This window comes from Entelurus aequoreus, linkage group LG10 (genome assembly GCF_033978785.1).
Source record: "Entelurus aequoreus isolate RoL-2023_Sb linkage group LG10, RoL_Eaeq_v1.1, whole genome shotgun sequence".
Taxonomy (NCBI): Eukaryota; Metazoa; Chordata; class Actinopteri; order Syngnathiformes; family Syngnathidae; genus Entelurus; species Entelurus aequoreus.
In genome coordinates, this window is record NC_084740.1 from 34,271,643 (window position 1) to 34,293,347 (window position 21,705).

Below are 21,705 nucleotides of genomic sequence, written 5' to 3' on the forward strand. Positions count from 1 at the left end.
CAATAAGAACCAGTTTTCTACAAAAGGCTCAATCGTGGGAAATAGAAGTCAATCTCGAGAGAAGGCTGCACTTCCCCCGAATTGTCCAGACAGCCGTAAGGCAGGATGTGGTACTGTGGTCTGAGGAGGGGAAAAAAATCATCCTGTACCTGTATTTGATTGCTCCTCTGCATGCAATACAGCGAGCAGACAATGAATTTTAATGGCATGTTGTTGTGTAAATAAGATCAAGTAAAGCTATTTCACTTTTTGATTAAAAAAACCCTTAAGTATTGACCCCTTCTATATGAACACTATCCCTAAATTACTTAGTATGACAATTACTGTACGTGTTATGATACGTTGCTATGAATAAAATAAAAATGTTCAACCTTCTTAAGGCCATGGAGGGATTCCGTAGAGGGAAGATAATAGTAGGTGAGACTCTGTCAGGTGTGTCACTGTCACCCTCTCATGCTGCCCTGCTTTGATTTGTCTTGCAGTGTTTACTCAGGTCATCAGTCCATCCTGATTCCTCCGTTTGAGCTGGAGACCTGCTTGTCCCTGTGGCTCAGCACGCTCAGTCAGTATCGTGTCAGAGACACCTTCTGCTCCTACTCCGTCATGGAGTTCTGCACCAAAGGACTGGGCACTCAAACGGAGTTGCTCAAGGTGGGCAGGCCAGGACCACACCTACTCTATGTGATTGAAAAAAATAAGTCAAAATTCTCTGCATTTTATAGGCTCGTGGCGTCAACCTGTCGTGCGTGCGAAGCTGCGTGGTGATTGCAGAGGAGCGCCCTCGTCTGGCCCTCACACACTCTTTCTCTAAGCTGTTTAAAGATCTGGGGTTGTCAACCAGGGCTGTCAGCACCGCTTTTGGATCCAGGGTTAACCTGGCTGTCTGTCTGCAGGTAGGCCAGCTTCACTTTGTGGCACAAGAGTCTTAATTTAATTCCTAGACAGTCCACTGCAACCATTTTTATTACATCTCAAGCGTCAATACTATAGAAATACAACTTGGATACAATTTAGATTAGTGAGTGTACTGTTTATATGGCAGTATAGTAAGTATACTATTGGTAACATATGCCTGCCATTGAAGCTGGACCATGTGTTCATTGGTAAACCTCACACCTTGTCAACTTTAAGAACTAGTATTGGACATTTAGGTGATAGCTTGGGCTTTTAACTCAATAGCTAGCACGTTCATCACTAATGCCGGACGATCCAGGTTCGAGTGGTCGGGACTGAACCAGGCAGCCAAGCGCCTGCGTGACATCTTCAAGCAGAAGGAAGGAAGGTGGAGGATCCCAAAGGGTCTTTACATCCACCAGCAAGGACAGATGACAGCGTGATGGTGTTGTGCACGACTCTGTAGGCAGGAAGCCAACTAGCATCTAGTTACAATTCAGTTACAATATACTTATCTAAAATCAAGTCCATAATTGCTGAGCTCACTGCTGCTCCTAGGATGTTTTTCATAGCTAGAAAACCCAATCTAGAGCTATGTGACCCTCAGTGTGTTTTTGTTGTGATGTTGCAGGGTACCACTGGTCCTGATCCTTGTACAGTGTACGTGGACATGAAGTCGCTTCGCCATGACAGGTAACAGCAGCACTGACCACGCCTTCTGCTTTACCATTCATAATTTAAACTTTTCTCCTCATCCAAATGTGATGAAAACAACGTAGTCAACATTTTATAAAGTGGATGTATGCTGGTGTACAATTTGACGTTAATCTATACAACATAAGAACTAAAAGACTGCTAAATTTGTCATAAATCCTAACTCCCCTAAAATACGGCATTCTTTGCAGTAGACATTTGTGTTCTGCTGAACAGGGACATTTGTAACGCTGACAAAATAGACTAAAAACTAATTTTTACTGCAGCAGACACTGGTTTCAGAAAATGTGTCTGTGTGCTGTTTCAGGGTGAGACTGGTTGAGAGAGGAGCTCCTCAGAGTCTTCCACTGATGGAGTCTGGCAAGGTAAAAACAAGTGTCTCGTTAAAGCACCTAAGTGAACGTGAATAAATGTTTCAGATGTATCCAATATAAACACAATATGATCTTCTCCTGCAGTTTATTGGCCATTGCCGCTGCTGAGTCACTCAGTCTGTTATTTTAGTAAAAACACACAAAAAAAGTTAACACATGTCAATTTGTGCCTGTGAAGTGATGAACACATAAAATACATGTTCTATGTTTTTTTGTAAAATATTCAATTTTAAGGATGCGTGTGATGTTATTTGTACATTATGAATGTGAGTGTGAATGTTGTCCGTCTATCTGTGTTGGCCCTGCGATGAGGTGGCGACTTGTCCAGGGTGTACCCCGCCTTCCGCTCGATTGTAGCTGAGATAGGCACCAGCACCTCCCGCGACCCCGAAGGGAATAAGCGATAGAAAATGGATGGATGGATGTTACATTGGGCATTTATGGTAAATGTATTATTTGAACTTGATCCTAAGGCTTAAAGGACATCTTGCTGGCAGGGCCAGACCGGGTTGTCCTTGTTTTGCCTTTATTTATGTGAAACCATTTTTATTGTAATACTTAAGCAAATATGTGTGTTATTGCTCTGTTTTTAAAGACAAAAAAAGTCACATTTTGTGCAAACAACAGAAGCTAGACTGATAATTAGTATGACTAGCTAGCGGGCTATCTGCCGCCAAGCTGATGCATTGACAATTTACAGACAGTTTTTTATTTTCAGGATAATAAGGGACAAAGTGAGTATCTTTTCAGTTTAATAGGGGATGTGTACTTTTACTTTTGAATACGGGACGATTTTGTTTTTCAAGGGGAACTTGTGTTCGGGGGCTTCCCTTTTGAAGGGCAAAGTCCTCCCAGTTTCTTGTTCTACAGTAAGTCTAAATCAGGGGTGTCAAACATACGGCCTGTGAACAGGTTTTATCCGGCCCGTGAGATGAGTTTGCTAAGTATAAAAGTGAGATAAATGTTTTGACAAAAAGAAACTGCTGTTCTAAATGTGTCCACTGGATGTCGCAATAGCAATTCTTTTTATCCTCTGCCATGAGTGCATGTGACCTGAGAGGGGGCGGAGCCAGGTGTCGTGTCAACACGTCCATGTTTGGACACTACGTACTTACGCTGCTTATTAGCGATAGCATACAAAATGTGGATTGTTACGTTAATGCCTTGATTGTCAAATCAGTTGTTAGTAATGTAACCTGTGACATTTCTACCCAAATGAATACTTTTGATAATCTGTACAATTCATGTTGTACAGGGACTTCTAACTTCATGTGTGAGTAATGAAATGAGTCCAAATTCAGAAAAAACCCACACTATGTTCGTACATGAGTTGAAAATTAGCAAATTAAATTAATAACATTGATTTTAACATTATTTATTTCATCTTTTGATAGATTTAAAATTAACACTAATGGGAGCATTTTAGAACTGCAGGACTCAATTCCACCTGATGAACATGATCGCATCATTTATTCAAAAAGTATAAATAACGACAAATGAAAATAGAATACTATTAACCGCAACATGTATGTTTAAAAGAACATTATGTTTGTACATTTTCAGAATGTGCTTGGTCTATTTTTAAACAAAGAAAACATATTTGAAGTAGTCTTTATTTTTAAGTTATTACGCCATGATTTTTCCAATCCGGTCCACTTGGGAATATAATTGTCTCCATGTGGCCCCTGAGCTAAAATGAGTTTGACACCCCTGGTCTAAATAAAGCCAGAACTTTAGAATTGAAGTTTACCAATTTGTTCTACAAATGGAGTAAATATAAACATTATAGCAATTCCAGCACTGGAGAGAAGACCAATCTCTAGAAACCATACCCAGCAGCTCTTCTCATCATCGAAACTTGGAAGTATGCTATGTGTGTGTGCGTGTGTGTGGGAGTGTGTCTGAGCGAAGATACAAACACAGGATGGATGAGATGAGAACGTCATGGCTAATTGTATCAAATGCCTAAATGGCATAAACAAGTTTTTGAAAAAATTACCTAGCTACATAACACTGCCATTTTTGGGAAGCCATAACCTTGTATAGTCACATGACAACCACTCCAAAAGGAACTTATAGAATCAAGTCCCAATTTAAGACATTGAAAGTTTTCTTGGCGGTGAAATTGGACGGTATGACTGTAAGTTGTTTATTTTCAGATATTGCCAGGCGTTCGAGTCATAATCGTGAACCCAGAGACCAGAGGGCCGCTCGGAGACTCTCATCTCGGAGAGGTAGTATAAGGTGTCGTTTAAACCACAATTTAAGTGATTTGTGACTTAACATCAGCTTTTCTCATGTAGATTTGGGTAAACAGCCCTCATAATGCCAGTGGTTACTACACAATCTACGGAGAGGAAAGTCTTCAGGCCGACCACTTTAACACCAAGCTGAGCTTTGGGGACCCGCAGACCTTATGGGCCAGAACCGGATACTTGGGCTTTGTGAAGAGGACCGAGCTCCTGGATGCCAGTGGAGGTACACATTAACACAGTTTATTTGACAGTACAATTCATCAATTTATCTTGAGTAACACCTTAGCGATGTTAACACATCTGCATTCTCAGATCGGCATGATGCTCTTTTTGTGGTGGGATCGCTGGGCGAGACCCTGGAGCTCCGTGGGCTTCGCTACCACCCCATTGACATTGAGACATCCGTGTCTCGTGCCCACCGCAGTATCGCTGAGAGGTGAGAGGGTCCATGACTTTGACTGTCACACATTTGGGCAACATCCGCACTTACACAGGCAAAAAAAATAGCCCGCCTTTGAGAATGTATTGTTCTCAGATTTCGGATCAACCTTTGCCAAAAAAAAGACACCTGCGTTAAGATGTAACAAATGGCAGATAGCTTAGCTGTGCGCTAGAACGTTACGTAAACCTCACTCCCTGAGCCATGCTGGTCAGTGGATTGGGAGCCACTTAACTAATGGCTGGAATGCGCAACTTGTATTTGGAGGGGTTGTGTGGTCGCGGATGAGAGGGAGGTTTATGGGGTTAGCAAAAGTAAGATGCTAACTAGCTTAGCTGTAGTGCAGAAAGTCACACCGATTACTTCCTGCTCAATAAACACTCTTTAATAGCGATTGTTTACTCGTGAAGAAGGAAGATACGAAGCTAATACCTTGATTTACAAATCCTTCATCATACAACTTTTCTATTTACGAACCATAGACAGAATATACTTTGGTTTACAAGCCTTGTCTCTGTGTAAGAACGTGCCATTCACCCATTGTGTGCATTGCAGCGCAGCCATTTTGTGCCCAGCAGCAGCAATTGTGACAGACCCGACTGCAGAATTTTCTTTTAAGGGTGGGCATTGGATTTTTTCAAGGGGGCCCCTGCCAGAAATTGACTCCCACTGCGAGAGCACACACGCTTAAAACTAAAGTTAAAGCTGCACTGCTGGGGCTTCCTCTGTCAACTGTAAGACAAATACTTTATATTTATGGTTATTGTAAGGACATGTGTTTGAAATTATTTAAGACTATATCGTGTCCGAAAAATGAAAGAGTTGGCCATTTCTATGGTATAAATGTGATTGTAAAGGACTGTGATTGATTTGATGTTGATGTGCTAAAACCTGTCTTGTTTAAAAGCTACATAAAATATTAACTGTTCTTTGTTCATGCACATAATAAATACTAATAAAGTGTTTGGATGTATTCATTAAATTAATGTATTCTTGGTTGCTAAAAAGGGTCTCAAAGTAATATTGTGATATGGACACATCTCATCTGTGCATACATTACTAGAATAACCTTAGGAGATGCACAGAGGAGATGTGTCTATATTACAATATTACTTTGAATCGCTTTTTGGCAACCACTAAGTTGTCGTTTTTGTAAGGGTAATTCAACAAAACAGTAATGTATTTTATTATCATATAAGTAACTCTCCTATGGGTAATCTAATAATTTATCCACAGACGAGATGTGTCAATATCAAAGCATTATATTGAATCACTTTTTGGCAGCCATTAACCATACACTTTATTAGTATTTATTATGTGCATGAACAAAGAACAGTTAAAAGTTAAAGTACCAATGATTGTCACACACACACTAGGTGTGGTGAGATTATCCTCTGCATTTGACCCATCCCCTGGTTCCACCCCCTGGGAGGTAAGGGGAGCAGTAGGGAATCATTTTTGGTGATTTAACCCCCAATTCCAACCCCTGATGCTGAGTGCCAAGCAGGGAGGTAATGGATCCCATTTTTATAGTCTTTGGTATGACTTGGTTTGAACTCACGACCTACCGATCTCAGGGCGGACACTCTAACCACAATGCCACTAATATTGAATGTATCTTTTAAACAAGAAAGAGGTTTTAGCACATCAACATCGGATCAATAACAGTCCTTTACAATCACATTTAATACCATAGAAATGGCCAACTCTTTCATTTTTCGGACACGATAAAGGCTTAAATCATTTCAAACACATATCGTTACGATATGTTTTTGAAATTAAATTATAACATATCGTTTTCGGACTGTATTGTGGGCGTCTTGATCGATCTTCTGTGCTCATTCTTTGTCAACCCAATGTTCCAGGCATTAGTTACTGTGTTACTGTGTGTGCTTTATTAGTGATTTTGATTTGTTACTGTTGACACCAAGGGTAAAAATCACTATATGATCAACACAAAATGATTAGGTCAATATTATTTTCTCAAAATCCATTTTCTTAATGTTTACAAATCCAGAGAATAAGTCCCTGGACAATTTTATTTCAATGAGTAATAGATGGTAGTTTTTGATTGTGTTTATATATTATGTCCGATTGACTTTGCTCAAACAAGTAGGTAGGTAGGTAGGTCTTTGTCATTGCACAAGTACGACAACACTTTGTTTTCAGCACAAACCCGTTCAAGATTAGACAAACAAACAGTGTCCAGGGTTACTGAACAGGAACGCTAATAGGTCGCCACAAGGCGCCCTGTAAAAGATGGGGAAAAGGGTAAACGCTGGGGGAGGATGAGTAAAAAAATACAATCTAGACTGGGCTCCTAAGGGGGCCCAGTCTGGAGTGGGAAAAAAACTCCATAGCAAAGCACATATACATATTACAACATTCAACTCGAGACTTGCAACAGAAGTGTATGTAATAAAAGAGAATAAGGAACTGGTTAAAATATTGTGCTGATATTGTTAAACTGTCAATAGCACTCACCATAAATACATTGAAAGATTTACAGTTTAATACATGTGATCGGAATTGGTATCGACCTTTTTCACTCATGGATGATCGTATCGGAATCAGCAGCATATAGAATCTCTGATTGGAACATCACTACTGTATAGCACTATACATTGTCTTCAAAGTGTACACACTTTTACTAAATAATGGACTTTTGTCGAGGCTGGAACGCATTATTCGTGTTTACATTGTTTCTTATGGAGTAATTTGCTTCAATATACAAACTTTTATATTTACGAACTCTGTTCAAAACACAAAAAAGCTGGTAAATCAAAGTTCCTCTATCATCAACAAGGGTCCGATTGCCCTTGACTTACTGGAAAACACTGCCCCTAGAGTTTGGAGGAAGATTGCAGAGCACGCATTCAACACCTGAGGCAGGATTTCAAAAAGAGCGCTGTCAATGCATAAACCAGGCTTTAGTTCTTTGAAATCCAACATGTTTCAGCAAATGTTGCAGTTATGCTCTTGTCCCCCGCAGTGCTGTGTTTACATGGACCAACCTACTGGTGGTGGTGTCGGAGCTGTGCGGTTCAGAGCAAGACGCGCTGGACCTGGTGCCCTTGATTACAAACGTGGTCCTGGAGGAGCACCACCTCATTGTGGGCGTGGTTGTCATCGTGGACCCCGGGGTCATTCCCATCAACTCACGGGGGGAGAAGCAACGCATGCACCTTCGGGACTCATTTCTGGCCGACCAGCTGGATCCCATTTATGTCGCTTACAACATGTAAGGGTTGGTGGCGGTCCAGGCCTGCTGGCGTGTGACTGGACCCGTCCTGTTTGAATGGTCACTGTGTTTTATTGACGTGCAAATCAGTCCGAAGCAGGAAGACGAAACCGCCAGGAGCGTTTCGTTATAAAAGGCCCCCTCCAAAAAAGTTGAATTGCCCTTCCTATGTAAAGGGCCTTTCACACAGGACCACTTTGGAAATTCCATGTTATTGCCTTTATTAGTATATACACGGTATATATATTTAAAAAGAACAATCTACCTGCTATATAGTTAGTTACCACAAACCTTTTGAAACACTTGTGGTGACACTGATTCCAAGAGCTACTACTCAACTTGAAATCTTTTTTACATGCAGCTTTCAAACAAATGCACACACGCTTGTGTTGAGCCTGTCTTTACCCTCAATGGTGTCGGAAAAAAAAGCAAATGCAGCTTGTTTCATGCTGCGTTCAACCTTGGCACGTTTGAATCGTTTAAAAGGAACTTTGGTGCAGTTACTCTGCTAGAAAGGATCGTTCGATTAATTCCAAACTTAATCATCTGAACCCTGGTGTGCACCAAACAGGCGTAGATGAGACTCGGCCTGTTCTTTAAGTGAACTCTGGGGTGGTTCTTTCGCAAAAGTGAATGCTACAAGAACCAAAGACACAGACCGGTGTTGAAATGATAACAAAAGTAATGCAAAAATGACAAATATGTGAGAAAATGTGTTGAAAGTTCTCTCACTGTGTGTTTGCGATAACTGCTCTTTAAGGTACATTTTAGAGGCTTTTGGTAAAATCTAAAAAGGTGTTTTGGTTGTGAATATGTGAGTTTTGTCACATATTAATGTCATGAAAACAAGTCCCTACTTTATGCTTATGTTCTTTACTGCGCGGCCTTTGGTGCCATGACAAAAATATACGTGTGAACGCTAAAAGAGCCGCACCAAAGTATGCACCGAGTTTCTGTTTTTGATCATTGGTCCGGACCAGAGCAACAAACCACAATAACATGTCATGTTTGATTAAGCGGAATGACTGAGAGTTTAGGTTGCAGTCTTCTTACATGTGAACTTTGGTGTGGTTTACTTCACTTGAGCAGAAATTGAACGCTACACAGACCAAAGACATGGAGATGTGTTAAACTGACAGCAAAAATTGTGTAAAAAAATGACAAATATGTATGAGAAAAGGCTGTTTCTCTGCCTTCTTTCTTTGTGTGCACTCTTTTAAAGTTTTTCAGAATATTTTGGTGAAATTTAAGCTGGTAAAAACATTCCTAAATATTTTAATATATATTATATATACACTATATTGCCAAAAGTATTTGGCCAACCATCCAAATGATCAGAATCAAGTGTCCTAATCACTTGGCCCGGCCACAGGTGTATAAAATCAAGCACTTAGGCATGGAGACTGTTTCTACAAACATTTGTAAAAGAATGGGCCGCTCTCAGGAGCTCAGTGATTTCCAGCGTGGAACTGTCATAGGATGCCACCTGTGCAACAAATCCAGTCGCGAAATATCCTCGCTCCTAAATATTCCAAAGTCAACTGTCGGCTTTATTATAAGAACATGGAAGAGTTTGGGAACAACAGCAACTCAGCCACAAAGTGGTAGGCCACGTAAACTGACAGAGGGGTCAGTGGATGCTGAAGCGCATAGTGCAAATAGGTTGCCGACTTTCTGCAGTCAGTTGCTACAGAGCTCCAAACTTTATGTGACCTTCCAATTAGCCCACGTACAATACGCAGAGAGCTTCATGGAATGGGTTTCCATGGCCGAGCAGCTGCATCTAAGACATACATCATCAAGTCCAATGCAGAGTGTGGGATGCAGTGGTGTAAAGCACGTCACCACTGGACTCTAGAGCAGTGGAGATGCGTTCTCTGGAGTGATGAATCACGCTTTTCCATCTGGCAATCTGATGGACGAGTCTAAGTCTGGAGGTTGCCAGGAGAACGCTACATTTCGGACTGCATTGTGCCGAGTGTGAAATTTGGTGGAGGAGGAATTATTGTGTGGGGTTGTTTTTCAGGAGTTGGGCTTGGCCCTTTAGTTCCAGTGAAAGGAACTTTGAATGCTCCAGGATACCAAAACAGTTTGGACAATTCCATGCTCCCAACTTTGTGGGAACAGTTTGAAGCGGGCCCCTTCCTCTTCCAACATGACTGTGCACCAGTGCACAAAGCAAGGTCCATGAAGAATTTGATGACAGAGTCTGGTGTGGATGAACTTGACTGGCCTGCACAAAGTCCTGACCTGAACCCGATAGAACACCTTTGGGATGAATTAGAACGGAGACTGAGAGCCAGGCCTTCTCGACCAACATCAGTGTGTGACCACACCAATGCGCTTTTGGAAGAATGGTCGAAAATTCCTATAAACACACTCCGCAACCTTGTGGACAGCCTTCCCAGAAGAGTTGAAGCTGTAATAGCTGCAAAAGGTGGACTGACTTCATATTGAACCCTATGGGTTAGGAATGGGATGGCACTTCAAGTTCATATGTGAGTCAAGGCAGATGGCCAAATACTTTTGGCAATATAGTGTATATAATTTACTTATACATATTAATAGTATTATGTTATTTTATATTTGCATTTTGATTTGGAAAATGTGAGTCACATCCTGTAAAGTGTAACAAAAGTGTGAACTGTGAGCGGAACCGCACCAAAGTATCACCAACAATCTTTACATTTCTGGTCCCAACCAAGTACCAAACCACAAGTGTGAACGCAGCCTCTATAGTCTTAGTTATTTAGCTTACATGTCCTAAGATATTAAAAGCCAAATCTTTTCACAGCTTTCCTGCCCTAATATACACTATTTCCTGCCTTATAAAAAAGTTATACATTCCTCTTTCATTGGATTGAATCTATTTTTAAAGGCAGTTTGTTTTCCTTTGGCTTTAATCGGAAATCCTGATGAGACAACCAAAGGATGCAAATAAAAGAGGCTTCTATGTCAAAAGCCCTCTTTGTATTTTAGATACACTTATGTAACTATAAAGATGTTTTTAATTGTATAAATTGTATAAAACTCTACTTTCATCTACTGATTGATCCTAGGTGGTTGACTAACTTGAATCGGCTGGGAGATGAAGAAGACTGTAAATAAGATTAAAGAGCTATGACGGTACTTGCAATAGTAGTCACGTGATGGAAGGTTATGAATAATAAACCTGTAAATCATTGTTATAGACACGACACATATGTTGCACTTTCTTCCAAAAAATATATATTTTATTACAACAATGAGATATTCTAACTAATATTTCAGGAAAGTTGTATTGCGTTTAAGGCCATAAAAAATATAAAAGCACTTAAAACGCGCCTTTCTACGCGCTTTACTGTACACCGTCGCCTTGTCCGGCCAATCACACGCTGAGCACGAGCACGGTATCTAACCAGCTCAAACGCGCAGGAGCAAGTACTTTATGAATCCAACTTTTTACAGGCTGCAAGGTTATTCATGCAGAATATGTTCATCAAATTAGTTTTTGGATTGCATCATTTCGCCATGTTGTTGTTTGGAGTTGGAGATTAGCACATGGGGGTTCTTCACTGGATTCAGTCTCTAAATCTCGTAAGCACGAGTAGCAAAAAGCACGGTGGAGATCCATTTCATTGACTGAAAAATATGATTTTCATCAAGAAGCATGTGCAAATTGTAATTTGGTGTACTTTTCTTGTGCTCTTTGCCATCATATGTAGGCTCTTTGTACTGGACAACATAGTATCTGTGTTAAACCCTAACTTTTAACATGTACATATTTTTTGTTAGACTTTACGTCCCATTACAATGTGACTGACAATGTTGGAAAAATCCTTGCAAGATATGTTAATTACCTTGACGCTTATATCAATATACGCCACCTAACATTAGCTAAAACGTTAGCTAAAAACTCCACTGAACTGGAATTGGAGGAAAAACAGGATACAATCTAAACCACAAGGACTTAGAGCAGGGGTGTCAAACTCATTTTACATCGGGGGCCACATGGAGAAAAATCTACTCCCAAGTGGGCCGGACTGGTAAAATCACGGCATGATAACTTAGAAATAAAGACAATTTCAGATTGTTTTCTTTGTTTAAAAATAGAACAAGCACATTCTGAAAATGTACAAATCATGTTGTTTTTTTTTACTTACATGTTGCTGTTAATAGTATTCTACCTTTATCTGTCGTTATCTATACTTCCTGATAAACGATGTGCTAATGTTCATAAGTCAACACATAGGTGTTCATTTTCAATCTATCAAGATAAAAAAAATATCAAAATCAAATTACAGAATGGTATTAATGTAGTTTGCTCATTTTCCTCGACTGGTGCACTAACATCATCTGGTTTATTTTTTTTTACATATGTAGCATCATCTACAAAGATACAAATAATTGCTATTGCGACATCTAGTGGACACATTTAGAACAGCGGTTTCTTTCATTCAAAAATTTTGGCTCATTTTTTTACTTAGCAAAGGCCGTACATTTGACACCCCTGATTTAGAAGCATATGTCATGAATAATTTCACAAAACAAAACGCGGATGCGACAAATTTACAGTAGCACTGTTTGAAAGCTAACACTCAGCCCTTCCAACCGCCGAAACTTCCCAAACAAGCATCTTCAATCACTCTTACCCGGTAGCAACACAAAGCGGTGCCGCGGTTTTCGTACGCCCTGCTTTACATGATTTGGTTTTTGACCAAAATTTTCGCCAAAATACCATCTCGGTTGTCTTACAGCAGAACAAGCTAGTCCGTTTCCCCGCGGAATTGAGGGCCCCAAAAACAATTTGACACGTCTGCTTTTTTTTTGTTTGTTTTTGTTTTGGTGTACGACTGCATTTACTCACTTTTACTAAATCAGTTCTATTTATGCAGACAAAATGTGTTGCTAGAGACGTTTCAGGGATTTTCAGTCATACTGCGCTCCAGATGGGTGGTGTTAAATTTTCAGATTAATATTGATGTTAAAAATTAATCCGCATTAAAGCGTCAATTCATTTAATACATTTTTTGCATTGTTTTTGGAAGTAAAGCTATAATTACTGTATTCTCTTTAAAAAGATTTGTGTTAATATTTCGGGTGTGTGTAACGGATTAATTGGACTTGCATTATGTAAAAAATTGCTTCCGTTTTCCTCTTACTTTTTGGAACAGATTACTACAGACGATGGAGGTACCACCGTTCAGCATGTACATTTTCATATTTACAGCAAGCATCAAAGTCTCCTTCTCTTTGTCACCAATCTCATCCGTGTAGATTTAGAGATTAATTTATTTTTTCTAGCAAGCCTCTAAAGCCCAGGGTTTAGGAGGTTAATGGTGCAGCAGAGTGCTTATCTCCAGGCAGAAGAGAGAAAAATTATATAAATATAGATATATATAGACATGTATGTATGAAATATTCAGGGAATACAACTCAGCTAACCCAGGGATGGTGGACCAGCTGGTCCCATGGTGCAAACGATGAAATAATATTTAACACTGTCCATGACCATCTCCTGCATTGCTAAGAAGTCCACATTTTGGGATTTTCCTGTTCTTTTTACGTCAACCTCTACACACACTATGCAAAACTTGACGACAGTGCAATTTTGTTGAAGTTTGCACAGTCTTGTGAACGACGCTTCTACATTTTCTAAGTCACTGATAACATTGAAATTTATTTTTTTTAATGACGATATTCACCTCTTGAGTTGTTCAGTTGATATTGTGTGTGCACCCCCTCAGCATGTTGTATAAATATTAAGTATTTCATGAATTCTTAACTGGTCCATGAACATGTGATTCTCCCTCACCCCCCTTATTTACTTATTTTATCATTTGCTTGGTTGTACCTTTGTTTTATACTTTATGTACAAGTAATGCAGAATAAATTAAGAAAAGCATTTAATCTTTTGTAGTAGGTGTGTTGCAGTTTCCATTGATTATTTTATTGTAAACACACAAAGGGTCTTACTGCAATGTTTTAATGGCGTTTACTGGACATTCTCCTTGGATTGTGGACTTTATGGAAGTTCCATTCCATAAAATAAAAACCTTAATTTATGTCTTCCTGAGACCCAGCAATGTATTGTTATTCTCTGTAACAGATCCTAGCCGAGTCATACCAAAGGCTACAAAAAATGGGACCCATTGCCTCCCTGCTTGGCACTGTCTGATTGATTGATTGATTGAAACTTTTATTAGTAAATTGCAGTGAAGTACATATTCCGTACAATTGACCACTAAATGGTAACACCCGAATACGTTTTTCAACTTGTTTAAGTCGGGCTCCACTTAAATTGATTAATGATACAGATATATACTATCAAATATATACTAACATCATAATACAGTCCTCACACAAGATAATCATCACAGTATATACATTGAATTATTTACAATCCTGTACCTGTACATGCACAATGACAATAAAGATCATTCATTCATTCATTCATTCAATCCGGGGTGTGGGATATGGAGGGGGGTGGGGGGGGGGGGGGGGGTAGGTTTGGTTGGTATCAACACTTCAGTCATCAACAATCAACATCAACAATTGCATCAGAGAAATGGACATTGAAACAATGTAGGACTGACTTGGTAGGATATGTTCAGCAAGTAGTGGACATAGAGAGAGAGATCAGAAAGTATAAGAAAAAGTGATCATTTGATTATTTACAATCCGAAGAGGTATGATGTGGAAGGGAGGGTGTTAGTTTAGGGTTGAAGTTGCCTGGAGGTGTTCTTTTAGTGCGGTTTTGAAGGAGGATAGAGATGCCCTTTCTTTTACACCTGTTGGGAGTGCATTCCATATTGATGTGGCATAGAAAGAGAATGAGTTAAGACCTTTGTTAGTTCGGAATCTGGGTTTAACGTGGTTAGTGGAGCTCCCTCTGGTGCTGCGGTTATGGCAGAAGTCTGATCTACAAAATTTGCAGGCAGCATACCCCTTGCCCTTCGAGCTGTCCTGGATGAACTGAAATGATTTTTTCCAATCAGTTTGGAACAACCGGATGTTGTGTTTTTTTGATTGATTGAGACTTTTATTAGTAGGTTGCACAGTGAAGTACATATTCCGTACAATTGACCACTAAATGGTAACACCCGAATAAGTTTTTCAACTTGTTTAAGTCGGGGTCCACTTAAATTGATTCATGATACAGATATATACTATCATATATACTATCATCATAATACAGTCATAACACAAGATAATCACAATGAATTATTTACATTATTTACAATCAGGGGTGTGGAAGGGGGAGGGGGCGTTAGGATATGGACATCAAGTAGTGGACATAGAGAGAGAGAGAGAGAGATCAGAAGGCATAAGAAAAAGTATCTGCATTTGATTGTTAGCAATCCGGGGTGGGTGTTAGTTTAGGGTTGTAGCTGCCTGGAGGTGAACTTTTATTGCGGTTTTGAAGGAGGATAGAGATGCCCTTTCTTTTATACCTGTTGGGAGCGCATTCCACATTGATGTGGCATAGAAAGAGAATGAGTTAAGACCTTTGTTAGTTCGGAATTTGGGTTTAACGTGGTTAGTGGAGCTCCCCCTGGTGTTGTGGTTATGGCGGTCATTTACGTTAAGGAAGTAGTTTGACATGTACTTCGGTATCAGGGAGGTGTAGCGGATTTTATAGACTAGGCTCAGTGCAAGTTGTTTAACTCTGTCCTCCACCTTGAGCCAGCCCACTTTAGAGAAGTGGGTAGGAGTGAGGTGGGATCTGGGGTGGAGGTCTAGCAGTAACCTGACTAGCTTGTTCTGAGATGTTTGGAGTTTAGATTTGAGGGTTTTGGAGGTGCTAGGGTACCAGGAGGTGCATGCGTAATCGAAAAAGGGTTGAACGAGAGTTCCCGCCAGAATCCTCAAGGTGCTTTTGTTGACCAGAGAGGAGATTCTGTAGAGAAATCTCGTTCGTTGGTTAACCTTTTTGATTACCTTGGTTGCCATTTTATCACAGGAAAGGTTAGCCTCTAGAATGGAACCTAGGTAGGTGACCTCATCTTTCCTGGTGATAACAATGTCACCCACTTTTATGGTGAAGTCATTGACTTTCTTGAGGTTGATGTGGGACCCAAACAGGATGGATTCTGTTTTACCCAAGTGTATGGATAGCTTGTTGTCAGCGAGCCAGGTGCAAGTTCTACAGAGCTCAGCACTGAGGATTTTCTCCACCTGTGACTTGTCCTTGCCGGATACCAGCTAGGCAGAGTCATCCGCAAACAAAAACAATTCACAGTCGCATGCCGATGACATGTCGTTTATGTATATTAGGAACAGTAAAGGTCCCAATATACTGCCTTGGGGGACTCCACAGCTCACCAAGAGGGGGGGGGGGGGGGGGGAGACACGGTGCCGTTCACCTCTACCACCTGCTCCCTCCCCTCCAAGTAAGATTGCATCCAGCTCCATGAGGTTTTGTTAAATCCGATTGCTCTGAGCTTATCCAACAGTATAGCGTGGTTAACGGTGTCAAAGGCCTTCTGAAGGTCCAGCATGACCATGCCGCAGTATTTGCCCGCGTCCACCTCATGTTTTATGTGGTCGGTCAGATAGAGAAGGCATGTGTCAGTGGAGTGGTTAGTTCTGAAGCCGGATTGGAATTTGTACATGAGTTTATTAGTGGCAAGGTAACTATCGACCTGTTCATAAACTATTTGTTCCATTACTTTCGAAATGGAACTGAGAATAGAAACAGGTCGGTAGTTGCCAGGTTCCAATTTGCTTCCTTTTTTAAAGAGGGGAGTTACTCTTGCAATCTTAAAATCTTTTGGTACTTGGCCTTGTGTAATTGAGAGGTTTATTATGTGCGTGATGATGGGGGCAATGATGGAGGCAGAGTCCCTGAGGAATCTGGAGGGAATATTATCAAGGCCGGTGGCCTTGTTAGGGTGGAGCGCGCTCAATTTTTTAAACACCTCATCAGCTGTGACCATTTCTAATTTGAAATCATCGTTGGATACTCCTAGCTTTCTGTAGAAGGCTTTAATGTGTTCTACACCAAAGCGACCAGAGTGGTGGGACTGTATCCCAATCACAATATATCCCAACAGCACTCAGCATCAAGGGTTGGAATTGGGGGTTGAATCACCAAATGATTCCCGAGCGTGGCGCACGCTGCTGCTCACTGCTCCCCTCACCTCCAAGGGGGTGAACATGGGGATGGGTCAAATGCAGAGGACACATTTCACCACACCCAGTGTGTGTGTGTGTGTGTGTGTGTGTGTGTGTGTGTGACGATCGTTGGCCAACTTTAACATTGGTTTGCAAACAAGCGGTCGAAAATGAATGGATGGATTCCTCTTGTGCGGAAAATAATTTACCAAGTAACCGCGACAAACGAGGGCTTTATTGTACTGGATTTGTTTTTGATAAGTTGTCAAATTATTGCGAAATTAGAAAAATACATCCTTATAATATTTCACTCTGTATTGACCATAAGTTGAGTTTTGAACGGCACCACTGAAATAAATACCTTCAGATGTACTCATGAGACGTGCTGTACTTGCGTGTGGTTGCAGTGATAGACTTGGACCAGAAGCGGCAGTAGCGCATCCGAATGAGTGTTGTGCTGCCGAGAAGAAGAAAAGTAGGCGGGCCGAAGGCGTGGTGACGTGCGCCATGCTCTGTGACGTACTTTGTCACAGAGACTCTGCCGTACGAGGCCCAAATTAATGACGTCAGTTTTTTTTTCTGTGGGACACTTATTGATCTTAGATATTATTTGGGAGCAATTTTGGCCCTGGATACAAGCTAGCTTGTATCTGTAGCTTTTATTCAAAAACATTTTTTTTTAACCATACCCGCGAAGTAACTTTCCATAATATTTTGCGGTGTGAAAATTACAACCACGACCAATTCGACAAACTCCACGCCGGGATCGGGAGCAGCTACGCGGCCTGTGAAAGGTAAGTTTGTCCGGGTCGTCGGTAAGTCGGCGCCGTGGTCGTAATGGCGGCTGTTCGGCTTCTCGGTAACTCCTCTCCGCCGCCTGGCAGATGAGTGTAGTTAGCTGAGCTGCTCCCCCGTGTTGCTGACGTCTCTTGACGCGGCGAGCCGAGTGCCAGTGACAGAGTTGTAGACATTTGCTCACCAGAGACTTACACAACTTCGTCCGTCCTGTGAAGCAACTGTTGATTTGAGCCTTTCAAAGAGTGCACTTTTTAGTGTGTTTTTTTTCATTTATTTTTTTTAACACATGTTAGCTGGACAAACTCGACGCGCGGTCACAACGTCCCGACTCCATTACAAAATACTCTTAACTTTGTTTTGTTTTAAAGGAAGGCGCCCCCTTTTTTGGAAATGCTAAACTTGCAATATGGCGAACGCGACTTGGTTTTTAGCGCGTTTAAACAGTGCGGGGCCTGCCAATGGCGTGCGATTTTACATAAAAGACGCAAAACTAAGAAGTCTAAAGAGGAAGTTCTCTCTTTATACTTAAAAAAAAAAAGTGTATGGCAAAACCGTGCGTTTCAAATCACGCCTTAACATTCTGGCGGGATAAAGCGGAAGCATCCCTTATTACTGTTACTGTGCTCATGTTTAAAGTTGAACATAATAAAAGTGTATATATGTATATATATATATATATGTATATACACATATATATATATATATATATGTATATATATATATATATATATATATATATATATATATATAAAGGTTGGCGTAACCCTCCCAATATTGATATTACCTAATCCAGGGATATATATATATAAAAAAAACTACCTCAATTTACAAGATGGTTTTTTATTTAAATACATTTAAACTGTGCTTGGCCCCCGAACAGCTCGATTTGAACATGTTTCCTGTTGAAAGGAAAACAACTAACTTTTTAAATAAGAACAATAAACAATACATTGAACATAATACAAGTATATATATATATATAAAGATGAGTGTAACCCTCACAATATTGATATTACCTAATCCAGAGATATTTAATCTGTGCTTGCCCCCCCCCCCCCCCCCCCGAACAGCTCGATTTGAACATGTTTCCTGTTAAAAGGAAAACGACTAACTTTTAAATAAGAACAATAAACAATACATTGAATGTACTACTAACAACTATAGTAGTTTTTTGGGTTTGGTTTAAGTTTATTTCGAACATATTTGCACTCACAATGTGATACATCATACAATTGACATATTTTCACTTTATAAAGTAATGTAACAATTATGTAAAGCATTTACCTTAGAGCAGGGCTATTCAACTTAATGGGGATAGGTTGATTGGCAACACTAAATTGGCCCTAGTGTGTGAATGTGAGTGTGAATGTTGTCTGTCTATCTGTGTTGGCTGTGCGATGAGGTGGCGACTTGTCCAGGGTGTACCCTGCTTTCCGCCTGAATGCAGCTGAGATAGACTCCAGCACCCCCGCGACCCCAAAAGTGACAAGCGGTAGAAAATGGATGGATGTTTAAAGTTGAACATAATAAAAGTATATATATTTATAAAGGTGGGCGTAACCCTCCCAATATTGATATTACCTAATCCAGGGATATATATATATATATCCATCCATCCATCCATTTTCTACCGCTTATTCCCTTCGGGGTCGCGGGGGGCGCTGGAGCCTATCTCAGCTACAATCGGGCGGAAGGCGGGGTACACCCTGGACAAGTCGCCACCTCATCGCAGGGCCAACACAGATAGACAGACAACATTCACACTCACATTCACACACCAGGGCCAATTTAGTGTTGCCAATCAACCTATCCCCAGGTGCATGTCTTTGGAGGTGGGAGGAAGCCGGAGTACCCGGAGGGAACCCACGCAGTCACGGGGAGAACATGCAAACTCCACACAGAAAGATCCCGAGGCCGGGGTTGAACTCACGACTACTCAGGACCTTCGTATTGTGAGGCAGACGCACTAACCCCTCTTCCACCGTGCTGCTCTATATATATATAAAAAAACTACCTCAATTTACAAGATGGTTTTGCATTTAAATACATTTAATCTGTGCTTGGCCCCCGAACAGCTCAATTTGAACATATTTCCTGTTAAAAGGAAAACGACTAACTTTTTTAAATAAGAACAATAAACAATACATTGAATGTACTACTAACAACTATAGTAGTTTTTTTTGGTTTGGTTTAAGTTTATTTCGAACATATTTGCACTCACAATATGATGCATCATACAATTGACATATTCTCACTTTATAAAGTAATGTAACAATTATGTAAAGCATTTACCTTAGAGCAGGGCTATTCAACTTAATGGGGATAGGTTGATTGGCAACACTAAATTGGCCCTAGCGTGTGAATGTTGTCTGTCTATCTGCTGGCCGTGCGATGAGGTGGCGACTTGTCCAGGGTGTACCCTGCCTTCCGCCTGAATGCAGCTGAGATACACTACAGCACCCCCCCGCGACCCCAAAAGTGACAAGCGGTAGAAAATGGATGGATGTTTAAAGTTGAACATAATAAAAGTATATATATATATATATATAAAGGTGGGCATAATCCTCCCAATATTGATATTACCTAATCCAGGGATATTTAAAAATAAAAAATAAAACTTTACCTCAATTTACAAGATGGTTTTGCATTTAAATACATTTAGTCTGTGCTTGGCCCCCGAACAGCTCGATTTGAACATGTTTTCTGTTCAAAGGAAAACGACTAACTTTAAATAAGAACAATAAACAATACATTGAATGTACTACTAACAACTAGAGCAGTTTTTTTTGGTTTGGTTTAAGTTTATTTTGAACATATTTGCACTCACAATATGATACATCATACAATTGACATATTCTCACTTTATAAAGTAATGTAACAATTATGTAAAGCATTTACCTTACAGCAGGGCTATTAAACTTAATGGGGATAGGTTGATTAGCAACACTAAATTGGCCCTAGCGTGTGAATGTGAGTGTGAACGTTGTCTGTCTATCTGTGTTGGTCGTGCGATGAGGTGGCGACTTGTTCAGGGTGTATGTGCCTTCCGCCCTTATGCAGCTGAGATCGACTCCAGTTTTTTAGTAAAAGAGGCGAGATGAGATATGTGGACTTGGTCTGGGCGCAGGGGGGGGCATCAGAGATCAGAATCGTTGTGTCGATTACGTAAACGTGCATTTCAAAACATGCCTTGACATTCTGGCGGGATAAAGCGGAAGCATTCCTTATTACTATTACTGTGCTCATGTTTAAAGTTGAACATAATACAAGTATATATATAAAGGTGGGCATAACCCTCCCAATATTGATATTACCTCATCCATCCATCCATTTTCTACCGCTTATTCAGTGATATTTAAAAAAAAACCAAAAAAACTGTACCTCAATTTACAAGATAGTTTTGCATTTAAATACATTTAATCTGTGCTTGGCCCTGAACAGCTCGATTTTAACATGTAACATTCCTTTTAAATAAGAACAATAAACAATACATTGAATGTACTACTAACAACCACAGTATTTTTGTTTTGTTTGATTTAAGTTTATTTTGAAAATATATGCACTCACAATATGAGATCCATCATACAATTGACATATTCTGACTTTATAAAGTAATGTAACAATTATGTAAAGCATTTAGCTTAGAGCAGGGCTATTCAACTTAATTGTTCTAGAACGCCAAGGAAGGGGTGGGGTACTAATTATTATTCTTATTTTGAGAGTCAATATTCTCTGTAGGGGATATTTGTTTTTGGTCTATATATTTTGTTGAAGTTACAAATTTCAGGAAAAAAAATAGCAAATATATGCACTGCAGTGGACGCTAGCCTTTAGGAGGTTAAAATGTCAATGCAAGGATCTGCCAGTTTGTTTACACAGGTTCAATGAAAGCTC

The 21,705-nt window shown here is 40.2% G+C and overlaps 2 protein-coding genes across 3 annotated transcripts in view; both read left to right on the top strand.

Annotated features, from left to right (window-relative positions):
- Positions 1 to 113: 113 nt before the first annotated feature.
- Positions 114 to 14,181, top strand: LOC133658488 (disco-interacting protein 2 homolog B-A-like). Its single transcript, XM_062060577.1, has 8 exons — positions 114 to 651; positions 723 to 893; positions 1,526 to 1,587; positions 1,916 to 1,973; positions 4,142 to 4,216; positions 4,286 to 4,460; positions 4,550 to 4,673; positions 7,669 to 14,181. Exons 1-8 carry the CDS (start codon positions 454 to 456, stop codon positions 7,919 to 7,921), a joined length of 1,116 nt encoding a protein of 371 aa, XP_061916561.1. The 5' UTR covers positions 114 to 453; the 3' UTR covers positions 7,922 to 14,181.
- A 3,271-nt stretch (positions 14,182 to 17,452) lies between these two features.
- The window catches only part of LOC133658489 (cyclic AMP-dependent transcription factor ATF-1-like), a 28,413-nt gene continuing 24,160 nt past the window's right edge, over positions 17,453 to 21,705 (top strand). Inside the window, exon 1 of one of the 2 annotated variants that reach the window (XM_062060578.1) lies at positions 17,453 to 17,807. The gene's annotated coding sequence lies outside the window, so the exon portion shown is untranslated. The remainder of the gene's footprint in view (positions 17,808 to 21,705) is intronic. The other variant, XM_062060579.1, reaches the window with a different exon arrangement.

Excerpts from the sequence above, each read along its gene's own strand:
- LOC133658488 (XM_062060577.1), top strand. The coding sequence starts at position 454 with ATGCTGCCCTGCTTTGATTTGTCTTGCAGTGTTTACTCAGGTCATCAG. Across the intron at positions 894-1,525 it reads ACCTGGCTGTCTGTCTGCAG|GGTACCACTGGTCCTGATCC; the intron begins GTAGGCCAGCTT and ends GTGATGTTGCAG. Across the intron at positions 4,674-7,668 it reads CACCGCAGTATCGCTGAGAG|TGCTGTGTTTACATGGACCA; the intron begins GTGAGAGGGTCC and ends TGTCCCCCGCAG.